General features: G+C 42.4%; 1 protein-coding gene across 1 annotated transcript in view; it reads right to left on the reverse strand.

The window, feature by feature from the left end:
- Nucleotides 1-12,993: 12,993 nt before the first annotated feature.
- DUSP11 (dual specificity phosphatase 11) overlaps nt 12,994-22,641 on the reverse strand; it is a 38,830-nt gene continuing 29,182 nt past the window's right edge. The window contains exons 5-9 of the mRNA XM_007970204.3: nt 19,969-20,029; nt 18,183-18,229; nt 17,849-17,924; nt 17,436-17,615; nt 12,994-13,641 (exon numbers count right to left, since the gene is read on the reverse strand). Of these exons, the coding sequence (XP_007968395.3) occupies nt 13,443-13,641; nt 17,436-17,615; nt 17,849-17,924; nt 18,183-18,229; nt 19,969-20,029 (563 nt within the window). The 3' untranslated portion in view covers nt 12,994-13,442. The remainder of the gene's footprint in view (nt 13,642-17,435; nt 17,616-17,848; nt 17,925-18,182; nt 18,230-19,968; nt 20,030-22,641) is intronic.

Consider the following 22,641-nt stretch of genomic DNA (forward strand, 5'->3'; position numbering starts at 1 on the left):
AAAAAAAAAAAAGCACCCACTAAGGCATAATATGAAATTTCAGAACACCTGAGATAAAGATCCTAAAGCTGCCAGAGAGGAAAATTACAGGTCACAAATAAAAGCTCTGCAGTCAGGATAGCACAGGATTTCAACAGCAGGAATGAAATCCAGAACAACAATGAATAAATGCATTTAAAACTGCTCACCTACAATTCCATGATCAAACTATCAAAGGAGTGAAAGAGTAAAATAAACCCATTTCACTCAGGCAAAGGTCTTGAAAAGGTCCCAATGACCTTCCCTGGGAAGCTGAAGGATCTACTCCACCAAACAGGAAAGTAAACCAAAAAGCAGCAACTATGGGATCCAGGAGACAGGAGAGGAATGTAAGAAATGATCAGGGTGAAGGTAAAGAGAAATCCCACGGCAGGAGCTATGCCAGAGGTCTAGAGAAGAGCCAAGGCACAGTGGCTCACACCTGTAATCCCAGCACTTTGGGAGGCCAAGGTGGGTGGATCACTTGAGGTCAGGAGTTCGAGATTAGCCTGGCCAACATGATGAAACCCACTCTCTACTAAAAATTCAAAAATTAGCTGGGGGTAGTCGTGCATGCCTGTAATCCAAGCTACCCAGGAGGCTGAGGTGGGAGGATCACTTGAACCCAAGAGGCGGAGGCTGCAGTGAGCCAAGATCATACCACTGCACTCAAGCCTGGGCAACAGAGTGAGACCTTGTCTTCAAAAAAAACAAGAATAACCAAGATGCCGGTTCTGGGCTGAGTTTTGTCACTCCAAAAGTCATGTTAAAGTTCTAAACACAGTATCTCAGTATATGACTGTATCTGGAAATAGGGCCTTTAAAGCGGTGAGTGAGTGCAAATGAAGTCACTAGGGTGGGCCCCCATCCAGTATGACCAGCGTCCTTTTTCTTTTCTTTTCTTGTAAATTGATGTCCCATTCCAACTAGCATCCTTTTAAGGTAAGGAAATTTAGACACAGAGAGATACAAAGGGAAGACCATGTGAAGACACAGGAAGACGGCCATTTATAAGGAGGCCTCTGAAGAAACGAACCCTGCCGACACCTTGCTCTTTCCATCTCCAGAATTGTGAGAAAATTAATTTCTCTTACTTAAGCCACCCAGTCTGTGGTACTTTGCTATGGCAGCCCTAGTAAATGAATACAGCACCCAACCTAGCACAAGGGAACCAGGAAAGATTAAAACAAGAATTTGATGTATATACAAGATTACATAATGCTTTCAGAGATTTGGGGGATGAATTCGTCATCAATCCACAGGAAAAGAGGCAAACAAATGAGGTAAAAGTGAGGGGGGGAAAGTGGTCTGAGAAACACAATCATGGTACACTATGGCTCATGATGAATATTTAGCTAGTAAATAACATGAACTTAGAATGCTGACTTAACCAAAGGTTGAGAAACAACTGTGGTGTGGTGTGGGTGGATATTATGAAAGAGCTAAATTCTTATCTACCATGAGGAAATCAACAGGTAATAACACAAATGGAAAAATAAGGAAGTGGCGATATAAGCACATTATTTAAATATGGAGGCAAATGCCAATAAATAATGCAAAAATACTTGAAGTGGCTGCCTTTGGAAGTGATAATCAGGAGTAAGGTGGAGGACCGCCCCTTTTCATGTAATCTTAATGGAGCTATTTGAATTGTAAACAACTCATAGGCGTTCGTGAATAATGTAAGAATTTTAAAACCTAAACAGACCACTAAAGACCTTTTTATTATTTTTAAATTGTTTTTTAATATATATATAGATATTTTTGAGACAGAGTCTCACTCCGTGGCCCAGACTGGAGTGCGGTGGGGTCATCTCAGCTCACTGCAACCTCCACCTCCCAGGTTCAAGTGACTCTCCTGCGTCAGCCTCCTGAGTAGCTGGGATTATAGGTGAACGCCACCATGCCCAGCTAATTTTTGTATTTTTAGTAGAGATGGGGTTTTGCCATGTTGGGCAGGCTGGTCTTGAACTCCTGAGCTCAGGTGATCTTGGCCTCCCAAAGTGCTGGGATTATAAGCATGAGCCACTGCGTCCGGCCTAAAGACCTTTTTAAACAAAGAGTTGCTGATCCTCTTAGCCAGACACAGAATAAGTGTGTTAAATAAATGAGACATGAGACATCTAATGGTGACAAGATTTTTTAACGGGCCATGTTAACTGAAATGGGGAGGACACAGAGGGGACAACAGGGTCAGGAAATTTTTTGAAGGTGTAGTGTTAATATGATGGCACTTGGGCTGACAGTGTCCTCCTCAGAAGTTGCTGCCCAGGGGCTCTTTAAAACAAAATAGCTGGATTTCCATGCCTGCCCCTGCGTGTTCTTTTTGCCTCACCAGTTGTCTTGCTCTGACTTCTTCCCAAGTGGGCTTTCATGATGTCTCGATGATGAACCTTCATGACGTACTCCACAAGACTAGCCTTTTAGCATGAACTTTTATATCTCTGTTAAATGTGGCAAGTAGAGAAAAAACTGTATAGCCATCACTTAGATGAAATATAGCAATGTGACCAAGCCTATGTTATAAAAATCATGTTTGTTTTACTTATTTTCCTTTCTCTCTGTCCTTAACTTCCTCCAGGCAGGACTGTTTGCACGTATTTTGGTAGAGGGTAGTCACTAATAAGTGATTAACTTCATATTCTAATCCCCAGGGGCTGCTTACAAGATTAATGAACTTGTTTTTCTTGTAAAGAACAATGATCCTGGGGTCATGCTGACCTCTTTGATGGCATCCAGAAGTTTGACTGGCCAAGGGATGCAAGGAGCTTTGATAATCAGAGGCTCTCACTTCCCATATACCCACCTTACTCATAAAAGCCGCCGGTTATGTGCAAAGGGAGACTGAACTTGAGAATTTGCCTCTCCCACCCTCATGCTTTGGTCAAACTGAATAAAGCTTTCTCCACTCTGAAGCACCAATGTGTCAGTGTTTGGCTTACTGCGCATCAGGTACTTGAACCTAACTTTTGGGGTTCTGCAACAGATTTTGGCAACCATGCCAGGGCTAGCATGGCAGTAGGCCCCGGCCGGCTTAGGCGAACGAGTGCCCCAGCAGCTGCCCAGGTGTGTTGGTCAGGGGGCCCTAAAGTCACTCTTCTAGGTCAGTGTGGGCTGCTGTTGGTGCTCTAGAATCTTAGAGCAGAACAACATCTCAGACTGCTATCTGGACTTCTGGTTTTGGAATGAAGGGTAAGTCACTGCAGTGCACACAGCCATATCTCACTCTCTCTGCTTGTATTGTGAAGACGGCCCTTTTGGGGGAGTAATAGAATGGTGGACTATGCCCATTTGCTTGTTTGCTTTCCTGTAGGAGTTTGGTTTTCTGTTTGTGATTTTTGTTTTGTTTTTGTTGTTGTTTGGTTTGGTTTCGTTTGGTTGTCTGTGTGTGTGTGCGCACGCGCACGTGTGTGGTGTGTTATGTGAAAAGACTGAACATGGCAAATTTGGAATTGATCCCAGAGGGCAGCTTCATTGGCTGCATTCTCCAGCTATGAGCCCATGAAGAAAAATAAAATTTTTTTTTATTGTAATGCTGCTTGGCCTCAATATGCCTTAGAATTTGGGAAAAAATGGCTGACAAATGGTTAAGTTATGCTACTATAATGCAACTGGAACTATTCTGTAAGAGTAGAGAAAATAGGATGCAAGCCTGTATGTTCAGGCTTTTATACTTTTGTATCAGAATGAACCTACTTTCAAAAGAGGTATAATTTGATGCTGCAAAAGGAAAAACAGCCCAAACCTAAGGTTTTGGACTCCCCACCATTAGATGGGGAAGACAGGGCACTGCTTGATGCTTTGAATCCCCTGAATAATCATCCTGATCCTCTGCACCTCCGCCTCCTTATGGGATTGTCTGGAGCAGGAGGGGAACACCCCCAAACCTGTCCTCCCCATGAATTTAGGACAGGTTGTGGCGTCCCCTTCCTGCAACTGACAGGAAACCCAATTTGGCCTGGGACCCACTGGTCCCTTAGTAGGGCCGTTTCCTCTGCGTCAATTCCCCACTGCGGGACTTGAATGGACAACAGGTTGGCATGATGTGGGTACACTTCCTTTTCCCACTTTGGAGCTGTTCAGGTGGAAAAACAATAATCCTCCCTATCCCAGTCCAAGCAAATGGCTGGGCTATTCTTGTCTATATTTCTGACCTATCACCCCACAAGGGCAGATATTCACTTTGTTAAAGTGCTGCCCACAGCAGAAGAAAGGCATGTGGTCACAGAAAAGGCTAGGGAAGAGGTAAACCGGCCCAACAATCACCCCTGGCCGACAGACTCAGTCCCTAACACAGACTAGTTGGGATGTAAATGACGGGGCCTCTCCCACTTAGGGCACTATGAGAATTGCATCCTTGAAGGTTTGAAGAAAGGGGTTACTCAGTTTAAGAGCCTCAACAAGGTACAAGAAGTATAGCGGCAAGCATATGAGGACCCTTTGTAATTCCCAGAAAGACTCCATCAGACATGTGGAAAGTAGGTTGACGATAACTAACCCTGAGGCACTGGACAATCAGAGAATGGCCAATGTGACCTTTACCAGCCACAGTGCCCTGATATTCAAAGAAAACTGCAAAAGGTAAATGGGATCTTTGGGTTGCCAATCTCACATTTAGTGGAGTTAGCTTTTAAAGTATACTATGCTCAGGATGAGGCTCAGGAAAAGTGCAAATTGAAGCAACAAGTAACTCACTGGCAGCTGTGCTTGACTACCAACCTAGGGGAAAAGGAAGAAATCAAAGAGGGGTTCACGCCCCCTTCAGAAAAAAACAATGTGCCTACTGTAAGAAGGAGGGACACTGGAAAAAGGGCTGTCCCAAATTGACCACAGCAGCTGGCAAGTGCAGTCTCCCTCAAAATCAGATGAGGAGAGAGAATAGTATTTAGATGAAGACTGGTATGTCCCAGGCACTCCCTTAGACTTGCAGCAACCAGTGGCTATATCCCCACAGGATTCCTAGACACAACTGACAGTGGGGAACAGAATGATTGACTTTTTAGTTGACACAGTGCCACATATTAAGTAATTAACAATTGTCTCTCTCCGACTTTGGGAAAAACCATTACTCTTACAGGGATATTGGGAGACACCATTACCCCTTTCTACAATCCTTAGGTTACCATTTAGGAGAGACCAGCGTAGGGCACAGTTTCTTGCACATGCTTAATACCCAGTGCCCCTCCTGGGCTAGGATTTGCTTGCCAAATTGTATGCTCAACTTGTCTTTCCCCCTAGATGCCTAGATACAATGATTCCTTCTGAACAAGTTTGCAGGTTTCAAATACTCCTGCTCCAACCAGAAAATGAAGCGGTTCAGGACATTTCCAAAGAAATTCTCATGCAGGTAAGGAGAGATGTTTGGGCCCAAGGGAAGCCAGGGAGAGTGATCACAGCCAAATCCATAAAAATTAAATTAAAAGAGAGAGAGAATATCCATTAAAGGAAGTGGCATGAAAGGGTATTCAACCACTCTTGGAAGCCTTTTTTGGCACAAGGACTGATTTGGTCCTGTAATTCTCCTTTTAACATTCCTGTTTTACCATCATGCAAGTCCCATTAAGACAGCTATGGTTTGTACAAGACTTAGGGCCAGTAATGAAAGTCTAGGACATACACCCTATGGTACCTAACCCCTATAGCTTGCTGATCACTTTATCAGGAGAACTAGGTTGGTTTACAGATTTGGATTGTAAAGATGCCTTCTTTTGCGTTAGACAAGGAGTCACAAGAGATCTTTGCGTTTGAATCGCTGAGGCTGGGACACAGGTCAATCAGCAGTACTGTCAGTGTTATCTCAAGGATTTAAAAATTCCCCCACAATCTTTGGGAAATTTTTGGCATGGAACTTAAGGGACCTCTGGCTGACAGAAGGAATGCTTTTACAATATGGGGATGAAGTCTTTGTTGCAAGAGCTTCAGAGCTTTCCTTGAAAATATCATTCAAATACTGAATTTCCTAGTGGAAACAGGCTACTGGGTTTCCAAAAAGAAAGCCCAGATCTGCCAAAAGATAGTAAAATACTTAGGGTCTGAACTGAATAAGGGGCACAGAAACCTTCCCCCAGCCCACCTAGAGGCAATCGCCTTGGCAACTGTCCCCATCTCCTGTAACAACTGCAACTGTTTCTAGGAATGATGGGATTCTGTTGAATTTGGATTCTGAATGTTGGACTTAAGGTAAAACCCCTTTATGAGGCCCTAAAAGGAAAAAAATCTGAGCCCCTGATCTGGGCTTCAGAATGTCAAAATTAAAAGTCAAAGAGGCTGAGCGCGGTGGCTCATGCCTGTAATCCCAGCACTTTGGGAGGCCAAGGCAGTCAGATCACTTGAGGTCAGGAGTTCGAGACCAGTCTGGCCTACATGGCGAAACCCCGTCTCTACTAAAAAATACAAAAAGTATCCAGGCATGGTGGTGGGTGCCTGTAATCCCAGCTACTCGGGAGGTTAAGGCTAGAGAATCCAGGAGGCGGAGGTTGCAGTGAGCTGAGATTGCGCCACTGCACTCCAGCCTGAGTGATAAGAATGAAACTCCATGTCAAAATAAATAAATAAAATAAAGTCAAAGAAAAATTAAAGACTGCCTCGGTGCTGGGCCTTCCAGATTTAAGAAAGCCCTTTAATTTATTTGTGCACAAAAAACAAGCCATGGGCTCGGGAGTCCTAACTCAAAGCTTGGCAACTGATTGAAGACTGACTGCCTATTTCTCTAAACAGTTTGACCTGGTGGCGAGGGTTGGTCCCCCTGCCTCCGAACAGTGGCTGCAACTTGCAACCTCTTCTAGGAGGCTGAAAAGCTAACTCTAGCTCAGCTCATCACTGTCCACACACTGCATCACATTTCCCCTCTCTTACAGCAAAAAGGTGGGTATTGGCTGACCTCTGAGAGGTTGCAAAAATACCAAGCCATCCATCCTCCTTGACAATCCAGAGGTGAAGTTAAAGGTGTTCTCAGTTCTTAACCTTGCTACCTTAATACCTCCAGAGAAGGAGCCAAGGTCCATACATAATTGTCTTCCAATTAATGAACAGGTCTTTCCAAGGCAACCAGACCTGGCAGATCAGCCCCTGCTGCCCTCCAAACTAGGACTGTTCACAGATGCAAACAGCTTCACAGACCATGGACATCATCATGTTGAATTTGAGGTCATTACCTTACAAGGAATTAAGGAAGCCAAAGCCTTATTGCTAGTGGGCCAGCTCAGTGGGCCAAGGTGCCCTTATGCATGCCCTCCAATGGGGTAAGAAAAAAATTATGAATATTTATATAGACTTCCAATATGTTTTCTTGGTGGCACATGCCCACAGAGCTATGTAGAGGTCTTTTGACTAGCAAAAATAATCAAATATACTTCTGATATTTTGGCCTTATTAGAATCTGTAAAAGGCCGGGCATGGTGGCTCATGCCTATAATCCCAGCACTTTGGGAGGCTGAGGCGGGTGCATCACCTGAGGTCAGGAGTTCAAGACCAGCCTGGCCAACATGGTGAAACCTCGTCTCTACCAAAAAATACAAAAATTAGCCAGGCATGGTGGCACGTGCCTATAGTCCCAGCTACTCGGGAGGCTGAGGCAGGAGAATCACTTGAACCCAGGAGGCAGAGGTTTCAGTGAGCCGAGATTGTGCCACTGCACTCTAGCCTGAGCAACAGAGCGAGACTTCATCTCAAAAAAAACAAAAAAAAAAATCTGTAAATGCCCCCTCTAATAGTGGCTATCATCCACTGTCCCAGCCAGCAAAAAGGAGACTCCCGAATAGCCAAAGGAAATCAACTTGCCGACCTGGCAGCCAAGCAAGCCACAAAAACATTGGACTTTGAGGCTTTCTTAGCCCCATTAATACCTCACATGGATCTGACCAAGTTCCAACCTTGCTATACCAAAGGAGATTTAAAGTGAGCCAAGGAATGGGGATTCACATCCCAGCCCTGGCCCATCCAGGCTGGAAATGTAATCCGGAAGGTATCATATTGGTTCCCAGTGCCCTCCTTAAAGATACAGTGAGCCCATTTCCTCAAAGCAACCATTACAGAAGAGACGCAACCCTTCAATGGTATGTGAGTTCTTGACTGGCCCTGACATGCAACGGATCATTCAAAATGTGATCCATCAATGCATGCTTTGTGCCCAAACTGCCCTAAAACTGGACCCTACCCCTGTCTGGGGGTACAATATCGAGGAAACTCTCCATGCAAGGACTGGCAAGTTAATTTCATCACAATGTCACGGGTGCCTGGATGCTACAAGACATCTTTCTGTACAAAAAAAAATCTTTTTGTTTTTTGTAGACACATTTACAGGATGGGTAGAGGCATACCCTATCTGAACAGAAAGGGAGCTGAAGTGGCCCACACTATACTAAAGGGATAACTCCCCAGTATGAACTCCCTTTGACGATTCAGAGTGACAGTGGTGTGGTGTTCATCTCTCAGGTAGTACAGGAAGTGTCTCAAGTCCTAGACACGGAATGAAAACTTCATGCAGCACAGCCACAGCCCACCGGAAAGACTGAAAAAACGGAATCAAACTATTTAAAGAACAACTAGGCCAGGTGTGGTGGCTTATGCCTATAATCCCAGCACTTTGGGAGGCCGAGGCAGGCGGATTATTTGAACCCAGGAGTTCGAGACCAGCCTGGTCAACATGGCAAACCCCATCTCTACTAAAAATACAAAAAATTAGCCGGACTTGGAGGCACATGCCCTAGTCCCAGCTGCTTGGGAGGCTGAGGCACATGAATTGCTTGAACCCGGGAGGTAGAGGTTGCAGTGAGCCGCTATCATGCCACTCCACTCCAGCCTGGTAAGACTCTGTCTCAAAAAAAAAAAAAAAAGGAAAACTGCTGCTCAAGTGTGGCAGGAAACTAATCTAACTTGGGACAAAGTACTACCTTATCTCCTGCTGAGGATTTGGGTCATTTCCTGAAACAGGCTCTAGTTGAGCCCTTTAGAAATTATGTATGAGAGACCTTTCCTAGCCACCTTGGGGCTAAGATCAGGCTATAAATTCTTAGAAAGGGAAGGAGCTATTAGATATTATTTAAAATTGCTAAATGAAATACCGACTTCTCTTCATGAGTTTGCTTCTTCCCCACGGACATGCTACTTCACCCCTTCTAGGCTACAGACCAAGTCCTACTTAAAACCTGGAGGGAGAATGGACTGGATCACCAACTAGCCCCTCAAAGGGTAAGACCCTGTGAGGTCCTTCTGACCACACATTTATCAACTGGGCAGGAGTTAAACCGTGGGTACATTATACCTGGATAAAAATTGCCTCCCCCGCCAGCCCGACCTACCAGGTTAATAGACCTGAATGGACATGTGAACCAACTAAAAACCTGAAACTGCTTTTCAAGAAAACATCCACAGAGAAGTAAAGCCTTCTTGCTAAGCACCACAGTACTTTATGGCTTAACGGTGTCCGCTGAAACCAATCTTTTCTTACAATGGGCACATGATGCAGATAACCTACAGAAGCTCGTAGGGTTGGAGGGCTGTTACCTATCTCTAGCACTTTGGTATTACCTTGGTGGGTCTTGCTCTTACAAGGAAACAACTGGGTACAGCAACAAACTTTTACGAAAAACTATTCCAAAGAAAATCAGGTCTCTGGTGTGCTAACAGGAGAAATGTAAGGCTATGGCCTGGCATTAATACAACCCTTCACAACCCAGGTCACAGAAAATCTTTTACTATAAGTCAGACTGTTCAACAAACTTTTGAATACACTCCTCCTCTCCTGAAGGAATTTCCCTTGGCAGCCCCCCACATTTTGGCTATTAACAGCCGCTATACTGAGGAAGGTTTTTATCAAGCTTGGGATGATTATCTTTGAATGATTATGCTCCCTTACCCTTACCCTGCCACTGGCCACATAAATCAAATTGCCCCTTTACGTTGGGAACAAAAAAAAAAAACCCCAGCATTCTTATGATAACTGGCCAAATATCACCTAAGAATATGGGTTGGATGCTCCCCCCACCAATGTGAACATACCTCAGGGCTGCAACAAACTGACTGGTTTGCTACCGACTGGACACAGACCAGGAATTCAAACGGCTAGCTTCATATGGAATGCAATGGCTATGTGGGACTAATCTTTGGCCTTGATTACCCATTGGCTGGATAGGACAATACGCTCTGGGATTCCCACAGGTCCAGGGTCATTTGGCAAAAACCAACGGACAACCTGGAAATTTCCCAAATGTGTTGCACCAATGGACCAAGTCGGTTTTCCACTGGTATGACTATCCCCTCTCCATTTCTGTTCCCCAAGTTAGTTTAGAAAATGTTATCTGACATGTTGAGATCCTAACAAATTATACCCAGCATGTGCTGAAGGATGCATTCAAAGGCATCTCTTTAGTCACCTCTCAGATGACTATGATGAGAAAAGCAGTTTTGTAGAACCACATGGCCCTCGATGTCTTCACGGCTGCACAAGGAGAACTTGTGCCATAATGAAAACTGAATGCTATGCGTACATTCCAGACAATTCAGGAAACATTACCATGGCCCTTCAAGATATGTACAAACTGATGCTATGTCCAACCTCATGATGTCACTAAACCAATGATTATCTTCATACTTCCGGTCAGTACCCTCTTGGTGGAAAAAATTACTGGTAATTCTGGCTATGACTATAGGAACAGGAACACTCCTTGGTTGTGGATTATATTGCTGCTGCACTATGTATGTGGGATTGCAAGATCGCCCTTCTGAAGCTCCTGACACTCTGTTCAACAATGTTACAACAAACTTGCCTAAGTCCCAGGACATGTGAATATTTTTCAACTGCAGGTAAATAAGTTCCATTCCTCAGCCCCCTAGGAATGCCCCTTGTCAGCGGGAAGTAATTAGACTGAGTCAACACCCCAACTCAAGATTGAGGAATGGAACAGTGTCAGTGGGGATACTGTAACCCAGTCTATACTATAAAAATCATCAGATGTTTATTTGACTTATTTTTCTTTCTCCGTCCTTAACTTCCTGCAGGCAGGATTGCTTGCACGTGGTCATTTTGGTAGAGAGTAGTCACTAACAAGTGATTAACTCCGTATCCTAACCCCCAGGTGCTGCTTTCAAGATTAATATACTTGTTTTTCTTTTAAAGAACAATGATCATTAGGTCACACTGACCTTCTTGATGGCATCCAGAAGTTTGGCTGGCCGAGGGACACGAGCAGCTTTGATCATCAAGGAAAGCCCCCAATTACATGCAAAGGAAGGTCATATTTGAGAATCTGCTTCTCCCGCCCTCATACTTTGGCCAAATTGAATAAACCTTTCTAAGCATTAATATGTCAGTGTTTGGCTTACTGTGCGTCGGGTACATGAACCTAACTTTTAGTGTTCTACAACAGCAACCTAACTGAGCTAATCAGGTACAGCCAAGAACAGCTGAGCTACAGTATCTCCTTAAGATCAGGGTCCGGATGTTGTTAATAGATAAGAGAAGAGAAAATAACTGTCATGTGCAACATCAGACATTCAATAACACAAATCCTCAACATCAAATGCTTTAAAATATGAAGCCAATGGCTGGGCATGGTGGCTCATGCCTGTAATCCCAGTACTTTGGGAGGCCAAGGCAGGAGGATCGCTTGAGCTCAGGAGTTCAAGACCAGCCTGGGCAACAAAGTGAGATCTTATCTCTACCAAAAATTTAAAAATAAATAAACAAACAAATAAAAATAATTAAAAAATGAAGCCAGGTTGCTCAAGTATTCATCAAGTATTTACTGAGGCTTACTATGTGTTATGATGATGAGACATTTCTTTGAGCCATCAAAGAGAAGTTTCTGGCTTCCTCTGCAACTAAAAACAATTACCCTCCCCAACGATCGGTCTGTGTGTTCCACAGGTATAGAAGCAGAAGAGACAACTAGGAAAAAGTGAAGGTAGGCCAGGCATAGTGGCTCATGGCTGTAATCCCAACACTTTGGGAGGCTGATGTGAGTGGATTCGCTTGAGCTAAGGAGTTTGAGACCAGCCTGGGCAACACGGCAAAACATGGTCTCTATAAAAATAAAAAAACAGGCCGGGCGTGGTGGCTCACGCTTGTAATCCCAGCACTTTGGGAGGCCAAGGCAGGTGGATCACCTGAGGTCAGGAGTTCAAGACCAGCCTGACCAACATGGAGAAACCCCGTCTCTACTAAAAATACAAAATTAGCTGGGGTGGTGGCACATGCCTGTAATCCCAGCTACTCGGGAGGCTGAGGCAGGAGAATCGCTTGAACCCGGGAGGCAGAGGTTGCGGTGAGCCGAGATCGCGCCATTGCACTCCAGCCTGGGCAAAAAGAGCGAAACTCTGTCTCAAAAAGATAAAATAAAAATAAATACAAAAAATACAAAAAATTAGCCAGGCATTGTAGTCCACACTTGTAGTCCCAGCTACTAGGGAGGCTGAGGTGGGAGGATCACTTGAGCCCAGGAGGCGGAGGTTACAGTGAGCCTAGATGGCACCACTGCACTCTAGCCTGAGAGACAGAGCAAGACCCTGTCTCAAAAAAAAAAAAAAAAAGGGTAAACCACAAAACCACAACTCCACTGTAACAGGAGAGGCAACTGGAGAAAGATCCCAGGAGGTTATATTCAACAACAGAGCAACAATACAGTAGTCTTGCCAGATATCCACAGCCTTTAAATGGACATATTCTACTCTGTTCATCACCTTTATAATCTATAAAAGTTTTCAAGTTTTCTGGATAGTTCTACCCAGTTGATAACAATTACCCTGCCAAGTAAATCACTCACTATAATTGAATAAACCAGCAATCTGGTTTATCAGTCAGTCTCTCTTGCTCAACTGACAATCCCTAAAAGTTCATCCATTCCTGTGTGAGACGGTATATCTGACAATTCAGTCAAAAGAAGTTGGTCAAATCCCACAACTGACTGCCAAAGACAGAAATATCTAAACACAAAAATACCACAACTAATTACAGGTAGTAACTAGGTTCTAAAGAAATTATCTCCTAAGTAGATTTTAATATAAATTTTGAACAGTTATAGAAAATAAAGATGGCCTTTGGGTCAATAACAGAACATACCAAAAACACTAAAAATTTCTCTACATAAACACACGCATATCACAAGTCTAGTCAGAAAGAAATACACAGAAAAACAAGACAGAATTTTTAAAAATAATTTGCAAGGGAAGTTCTTAACGCTTTAGTTCTAAAATATTGTCTTCCTTTAGAAAAATTTAAGACTGGAATAACAGATTTTTTTTTCCTGCAATGCTGTAATTACTGCAAATTTATCAGCAAAGAGGTAAACAGCAATACAATTTTTCCTTAAGCTTGAACACATAAAGGAACACTAAAGAAACCTGATTAGACCTGAACTAATTAAAGTCACACCAGTAATATTCAGGCCAGCTCTGGTCTCTAGGTAGAATTCCAGGACAGGTTTGTATCACTGGGTCCATTCCCAATAGGCTGGATAGGAGAGTCCAGAGTAATTGTCAGAATACCACCTTCTTCTATCCTGGGCTGCCAGACTGGCATTGGGCTTCACATTCCAAGAGTACCTCCTGCGTGAACAGTCCTCTCCAGGAGGACCAGGAGGAGGGAGATGGCCTCTCTGGTACACATGTGGATTCTGTGAAAATTTTCTTAAAGCAAAACAAAAAGTAATAAGCCATTACTAGGATTAGTACAATAATTTTTATTTATTTTAAATTTATATTTTCATAAAATACTTTAAATTTATAAATTTACAAAATAATATATATTCTACTGTTTTCTACCTGTGTGACCTTAGCAGATAAAACACTTAATTTTTATTTCCCTAATTTCTTTATAAAATGGGGCTGATAATACTTTTCACCTTCACGAGCTGTTATGAAGCTAAATTAAGAAAATACATTTCAATTTCCTACAATGCTCTGGCACACCGTGGATTCCCAGAAGCCTTTCCACCTTTCCCTACAGAGATAAATGCACGCCCATACTATTCTAAACAAATACTTTCTCTCCCAAAGTCTGGCAGGGTTGACATAAGATAGAATAAGCTATTTAGTACTGAAAACAGCTGCTTCCACTTTCTAAACAAACACGCATAAATTAATTAGAAAGTGTGAAAAACTTTAAGCATGCTACATGCAACAAATTTGAAAAATTAGGATTTAAATTTACTTGTTTCAAAAGCAAGATCAGAAAATCTCATATAATTATACAAAAGAAAATTTGGGGCTGGGTGTGGTGGCTCACACCTGTAATCCCAGCACTTTGGGAGGCCAAGGCAGGTGAATCACCTGAGGTTGGGAGTTCGAGACCAGCCTGACCAACATGGAGAAACCCCGTCTCTACTAAAATTATAAAATTAGCTGGGTGTGGTGGTAGGCGCCTGTAATCCCAGCTACTTGGGAGGCTGAGGCAGGAGAATCGTTTGAACCTGGGAGGTGGAGGTTGCGGTGAGCTGAGATCACACCATTACACTCCAGCCTGGGCAACAAGAGCAAAACTCTGTCTCGAAAAAGAAAATTTGGAAATCTGAGAAAAGAAAAATTAACCCCCCACTGCAGAGCCCTCAATCCCACTTACTATAATTCAATTAGTTAGTATTTCCTTTGTTCTTTTCCCTAGCATCTTTTTCTGACTGTTGAATCACAGCCCATTATTTTCACGTATCATAAATGAGCTAACACTTTCAGTGGCTTTATAAAATGTTACAGTATGGATACGATTTTTTTTTTTTTTTTTTTTTTTTCTGAGACGGAGTCTCACTCTGTCACCCAGGCTGGAGTGCAGTGGTGCAATCACGGCTCACTGCAAGCTCCGCCTCCCGGGTTCACGCCATTCTCCTGCCTCAGCCTCCCGAGTAGCTGGGACTACAGGCGCCCGCCACCGCGCCCGGCTAATTTTTTGTATTTTTAGTAGAGACGGGGTTTCACCGTGTTGACCAGGATGGTCTCGATCTCCTGACCTCGTGATCCTCCCACCTCGGCCTCCCAAAGTGCTGGGATTACAGGCGTGAGCCACAGCGCCCGGCAAGATATGATTATTTAGTTACATTCTCCACTGTTAGAAATACAGCAGTTACAAGTTTTTCCACAACCACAAATAATGCTGGGATTAACATTGCAAAACATATACTACTCTATCCTGAGCTAGCCCAGCATCTGACACACGGTAGGGAGTTTGAGAAATGTACTGAATGATTAATATAGTTTTTTCTGTATTTTGAAGTATTTCCTTAGTCTCAGAATGAAATCACTAGGTAAAGTATTTTTAAGGTTCTTGAAATTGTGCTTCAAAAGGCTTATGCCAATTTTCAATGCTGCAAGGAACATGTTTTTGAAATGTTTGTTTCCATCTTTTTAAAATGTCAGTTTTTTTTAAGGTTTTTTTTTTTCTTTTTTTAACAAAAACAGGATTCCAGCATGTTGCCCAGGGTGGTCTGAAACTCCTGGGCTCAAGCAGTCCTCCCACTTCGGCCTCCCTAAGTGCTGGGATTACAGGTGTGAGCCAATGCGCCTGGCCTAAAAATGGCAATGTATTTTTGGAAGTGTTTACAATGTGCCAAACTGTTTAAATTCATGTTAACTGTCAGTAACAACCACTATGGGGTATGTATTATTAAAATATCTATCTGACTGATGGAAAAATGTAAATGTAGATAGGCTAAGTATCTTATCCAAGATCACAAAGCAGGCAAGTAACAGAGCCAAGATGCAAATCCAGGTCCAGTCTGACAACCACTACAATGGAGTGCTTATCAAAAACTGTTGCGAAACTGGCTGGGCAAGGCGGCTAATGCCTGTAATCCCAGCACTTTGGAAGGCTGAGGCGGGCGGATCACCTGAGGTCAGGATCCAAAGGAGAATCGCTTGAACCTGGGAGGTGGAGGTTGCAGTGAGCCAAGATTGCACCATTGCACTCCAGTCTGGGTGACAGAGTGAGACTCTGTCTCTAAAAACAAACAAACAAAACTGTTGCTAAATTAATAGGCAAAGAATAATACTTTGCTATTTGTGATGGTTAATTTTAGGTGCCAACTTGACTGGGTTAAGAGATACCTAGATGGCTGGTAAAGTATTATTTCTGGGAGTGTCTGTGAGGGTGTGCCCAGAGGATACCGGTGTGTGAGTAAGTGGGAGGATCCACCCAACAGGCTGGGGGCCTGGATAGAACAAAAAGGCAGAGGAAAGGCAAATTGTGCTCTCTCCTGGAGGTGGAATACCTTACCTTCTCCTACTCTTGGACATCAGAACTCCAGGCTTCATGGCCTTTGGACTTGAGGACTCACACCAGTGTCCTCTAACCTTTACCAGATTCCCAGGCCTTCAGCCTTGCATTGAGAGTTACTCCACTGGCTTCCCTGGTTCTGAGACCTTCTGAGTTGGACAGAATGCTACGAGCTTCCCTGGTTCTCCAGTTTGCAGACAGCCTACTATGAAACTTCTCAGCTTTCATAAGTGCATAAGCTGATACCCCGAATAAAAAAGCCCCTCTTCCCATCCACCCACCCACCCATCTATCCATCCATCTATCCATCCATCCGTCCATCATCCATCCATCCATCCATCCATCCATCCATCCATCCATCCATCCATCCATCATCCATCCATCCATCCATCCATCCATCCATCCATCCATCCATCCTACTGGTTCTACCATTCTGGAAAACTCATACTAATGTACTGCTTTAACCATACCGAGGCTTTCCCTATCTTCCAAGTGAAAATACTTTTGCTGTTTATCTGTTCAGATCCTTTGCAATTTCTCTATTAGGATTTTATTATTTTTCTTATAATTCATATCAACTCCTTAAATAACAATCTTCCTTATTCTAAAAACTATACTACATGAATGTAGCCTAAGAATATAAGATCCTTTTTGATAGCCACATCAAACTCTTGGCTTAAGTTTAAAATCAATGAAAATTTCTAAGTCCCTTTCCGAATTGCCTCTGAAAAGTCACATATTCCCTGTCCTGTAACTGATTTTCCAGTGCTAAATGCAAAATACGGAGCAGAATAATATCTCCTGGTTCAAACTGATCAGCAAGAATTCCTTATCGGCCAGGTGCGGTGGCTCACGCCTATAATCCCAGCACTTTGGAAGGCTGAGGCGGGTGGATCACAGGGTCAGGAGATCAAGACCATCCTGGCTAACATGGTGAAACCCCATCTCTACTAAAAATACAAAAAATTAGCCGAGTGTGGTGGCAGGGGCCTGTAGTCCCAGCTACTCAGGGGGCTGAGGCAGGAGAATTGCTTGAACCCAGGAAGTGGAGGTTGCAGTGAGCCGAGACTGTGCCACCATACTCTAGCCTGGACGACAGAGCAAGACTCTGTCTCCAAAAAAAAAAGAAAAAAAGAATTCCTCATCAGTATCATGTTTTCATTAATTATAGTATTAATTTATATCTCAATTCTAGAAAAGGGACAGCAGAGAGAGGTACCTGACTGATTGTTGCAAATTTTGGGTCTGGGTGTGGAAATGTCGAGGAGTTGAGTGACCCTGGATCTGATGTAGATTATACCTAGGTCCTCGTTTAACAGGCTTATTCATGGTGTGGGCTGGTTGCAAGAGATGTGCTGAGTCTTCAAAACTTGACCTGGGTACACTGGAATTCCAATTCCTTAAAGAGAATATTTCCACACAATATTACTGGTTTCCAAATTTAGTAGTCAATTTAGTGACTATACTTTGGCATATGAAAATAACAATTTCTTCCTTCTCCCATTCCTGTTTGTTTATGTCTCCCCCCTCAAATAAACCAGCTACCAGAAGAATGTGGATACATGCAACTGAAATTATATAAAAAGAGATCTCCCTGACCCACAAATCTCACATATGTAACATAAGACTTACTTTCTGATAGGACCATTCTGAAGGTCTTCAACGTAGTTTTGTCTTTCTAAGCAATGTCCCCGGCACCTATTGAATACTGAGGAGAGGATAAACTGTTAGAAATAACTGTACAAAAAGCAAATCTTTCCAGAAAAAGCAAATTAAGCTGAAATTCACTATTCAAGCTGTTATATCTCACTACTTCCACATACATCTATAGACTTTTGGCAAGACTACCTTATACTGGAACAAACGAATTACAAACTTGTTTTTTTCCAAAATTTCAGAAATTCTTCTACATTTCCACCTTTAACTTTAATGAAAAGGGAAAAATAGTGACAACCCTCATACTTACATTCAATTGCATCATCTGGCCTCATGCCTTCTACATCAATCAAATATCTAACAAAACAACATAATTTGGGTCATTTATATATACGAAAAGAAAAAAATCAAGTTTTTTCAAAAAAGGTCCAATTTCAACTTACAGACATAGATATAAAAATCCTAAGAAAATATCAGCATATCGAATCCAGCAGTTATTAAAGAATGACATACTATGACCACAAAAAGATGTTTTTCAAGAATGCAAAGATGACCCAACTCCAGAAAATCTATTTATATTTTTATTTACATTAATGTAATTTAATAAACAAAAGGAAAGAAAATACAGAATCATTTTTTATCAAAACACTTTATACACTAAAAATAGAGACTTCCATAATATGACAGAGTATCAGAAACCAACAACAAACAAAAGACAAATTGGGAAAAATATTAACATTATATCTAAAAAATACTGTATAACCAACAGAAGGGCCAGAAACTTGGAAGTCACCATCACTGTCAGCCACTTCTTCCATACTCTCATCTTCAATTTACCACCAACTCCTGACAACAATATTACCTAAATATCTCTACAGAATATATCTGTATCTTTCCACCAAAATGACCACCATGCCCTGGTCCAATCCATCATTATGCCTCAATTCCTACAAACACCTCCCAACTTGTCTCCTTGCTTCTACCTCTTTCCCTCTGCAGTGTATTCTCCACTCAACAGCAAAATGATAGGTTGAAAATACAAATTTGTATATATTCCCCACACTCATCCCCAACAAAAAAAATTCAACGGTTTTCTCTTGCTCTTAAGGTAGTGACTAAAACCCTAAACATAGCTCTGCATGGTTTTAGCTCCTACCCATATTTCCAGCTCCATTTTAATGCCATACTACTCCCATGGCCCAGTCTCCCTGGCCAGCTCCTCCAACACAGTATGTTTTCCTGTTACATGGTCTCTGCTGATCCTTATGTTCAGAATTCTCTCCACAACATCCCTACCTGGTTAACACCTACTCATACTTCAGATATTTGCTCAGACCTTCCCACAGACACCTCTAGCCCTCTTGTTGAAGTCAAATCCTCCATATTCTACGCTCTCATTGTACCACATCACTCTCCTTCTCAGCACTTGTTGGAGTTGTAATGCTATAGGCATGTGTGTGATTCTTTAATATCTACTCCCTCCCTAGACTGTTAGGATGCACAAAGAGCAGCTAGAGTCTCTTTGCTAGCACCCAGCACAGTGCCTACACATAATAGATGCTCAAGAGATATTTTCTGAATGAACAAACATAACTCAGTGCAGTGTGGCAACATCCATAAAAAGCGTTAAGGACACATACTATTTGATTCAGAAATTCTATTTTGAGTGAAATTACCTCCGGGGCTACGGCATATGTATTCAAAAATATTTACATATAAATGTTTACTACTTCAATGTTTTATAATATCAAAAACTTCTGACTTTTGTGTTCATCGGTATGCAAAGAACAACGCAGGCCTTAAAAAGAATGAGTCCAAGTATTTTCATAGAAAGATGTCTATCACGTATTAAATTAAAAAACAGAGTATCTAACTATTATACCATTCAATAACACGTACGCTTGTATCTGCATTTTTAGAGTCTGAAAAGATGTGTACTAAATTATTCATGGTGCTAATCTCTGGGTGGGGAGCAAGACTGCCTTCTACTTCATGTATTTCTATACCGGTTGCATTTTTTACAACAAGCTTACATTACCATTGTAAACAGACAAAAACAACTTTAAAATGGTCTGCCTCTGGGGTTGGCAACTTACCTGCAAATAAGGTATCCGGTCCTGTTTAAACCATGAGTACAGTGGACACCAATAAGTTTGTCTATAAAAAGAAAATACAGGTTTAAGTAACTGAAGTAGATACACAAGTGTGTAACATTATCACTGCCCTGAAAATGAATAACTCTCAAGAGGAATTGTTTTTTCTAGGAACATACTATAAAGAATCATCTAACAGAAAGCCAAAACTCACTGCTTCTGGGAAACTTTGCATAGTCCCAATTAGACTCAGTGATGTAAACTGCAGGCCTGGTCAGACACTAACAGCTAAAACTGCAATGAGACAAACCCATCTATCTTCAAACAGAATGCCCATCAGCAACTGATTTAATTACACAAAAAGGGAGTGAAAGCAACAACAGGCTAAGAGAAGAATGAAATTTGTTTCTGAATGAAACAAATGAAATGCCTTCACTCTTGATATTGAATATTAAGGACAGTTTCCATAGTACTCTTGAGTTACCAAAGAACTTCTATTCCTTCTCTTGTTCGGTGCTCCACACACGCCACAGGTCTACTTGCTCTGTGAAGCACTCAGGTAAATAGCACCATTCACATTTTACAATGAAAAGGCAAGGCTTGGAGATGTAAGTCAAAGCAGGCAAACAGTACAAGACTAGAATCAAGTCTAAGATTACATTATACCGCAGTATTTCTTAGTTCATCCTTTTAAAAGCTTATATGAAGAATTTAAGTCTTCATATAATTTAAAAAATTATATGAGGAATTAAATAAACAAACATGTAGTTTATCTTTGCAAAATCTGTGTCCGTGACTAGGTAGCGTCTGGTAAAGAAGGCACTCATCAGCCAGGTGTGGTGACTCATGCCTGTAATCCCAGCACTTTCCAGCCTGGCCAACATGGCGAAACCACATCTCTACTAAAGTACAAAAAATTAGCCAGGTTTTGTGGCGGATGCCTGTAATCCCAGATACTCAAAAAATAAATAAAATAAAATAAAAAATAAGGCACTCGGCTGGGGGCGGTGGCTCACGCCTGTAATCCTGGTACTTTGGGAGGCCGAAATGGGTGGATCACTTGAGGTCAGGAGTTCGAGACCAGCCTGGCCAATATGGCGAAACCCCAACTCTACTAAATATATAAAAACTAGCCGTGTGTGTGGTGGTGGGCGCCTGTAATCCCAGCTACTCGGGAGGCTGAGGCAGGAAAATCGCTTGAACCCAGGAAATGGAGGTTGCAGTGAGCTAACATGGTGCTACTGCACTCCAGCCTCGGTGACACAATGAGATTCCGTCTCAAAAAAAAAAAAAAAAAAAAAAAGAAAGAAAGAAAAGAAAAAAGAAGGCACTCATCATTGCCTGCCTGGATTACTACAACAAACTAATCTCCCTACTTCTATCTCAACTGATCCTCCATATGGCAGATGTTATCTTTCTAAAACATAAGCCTGGCTGGGTTGTTTTTGCTTAAAAATCTCAATTTAGCATAACATGAAGCCCAAATTTAGCATGGCATTTAGAATCCTTCATAAACTGGTATCAATCTGTCTTTCCAACTGATCTAAGTTCACAATGACCCTAACTATGATTTACAAGGGTCTATATGATCCACCTCTCTTCTGCCCACCCCCAACCTCTCTGATCCTGTTTCTCCTGCTCTTACCCTCACTCACTCCACTCCAGCCACACTGGGCTGTTTAACATTCCTCAAACTTGCCTAGCATAGTCATGCCTCAGGGACTTTGCACCTGCTGTTCCCTCTGCCTTAGAACACTCCTCCCCAGACACTCAATGGCTTGGTTCATTACTTCCTTTAAGGTTCTGCTCAAATGACATCTTCATAAAGAGGCCTTCCTAATCACTCACCTCTTCCCTCACCCCTTCATCGTGTTTTGTTAGTCTCTAAAGCACTTATCACCATACATATTCCATATATTTATTAGGTTATTTCTCTCCCCCACTAGAATGTAAAGTATATAAGGGCAAGGACTTTGTTCTATTTCCACTTTTTAGAAAAGTGACTTCAACATAGGTTATACAATTATTTGTTGAAAATGTACATATGAATTCCATGCTTTTCACATTATCTTCTAGTCACAAAAGAGGCTGCCTCTCCATGGCTTTAAGCCCTGTGCCTTTTGTGCCTAATCCCCAAAACCAGGCTGTCCTTTCCTCATCCTGGCAAAATTCTCGTCCCTGCAGCTCGAATCTTCTATCCTGTCAGGCCTTCCTCAATCTCTCCTCTATATTCTCACTGCACTTAATTTATTCTTTTATTATGATGAACTGTCTTTTTTTTGTTCTTTTTTTTTTTTTTTCCCCGAGATGGAGTCTTGCTCTGTCGCCCAGGCTGGAGAGCAGTGGTGCAATCTCGGCTCACTGCAAGCACTGCCTCCCAGGTTCACGCCATTCTCCTGCCTCAGCCTCCCGAGTACCTGGGACTACAGGCACCCACCACCATGCCTAGCTAATTTTTTTTTTTTTTTTTTTTGTATTTTTAGTAGTGATGGGGTTTCACCGTGTTAGCCAGGATGGTCTTGATCTCCTGACCTTATGATCTGCCCTGCCCGCCGCTGCCTCCCAAAGTGCGGGGATTACAGGCATGAGCCACTGCACCCAGCTTTTTTGTTCTATAATTAACCCACATCTTAAGCCACATGCACTACATGTTTATTTTCCTAGATAACTGTGAAC

The sequence above is a fragment of the Chlorocebus sabaeus genome, chromosome 14 (genome assembly GCF_047675955.1).
Source record: "Chlorocebus sabaeus isolate Y175 chromosome 14, mChlSab1.0.hap1, whole genome shotgun sequence".
Lineage (NCBI taxonomy): Eukaryota > Metazoa > Chordata > Mammalia > Primates > Cercopithecidae > Chlorocebus > Chlorocebus sabaeus.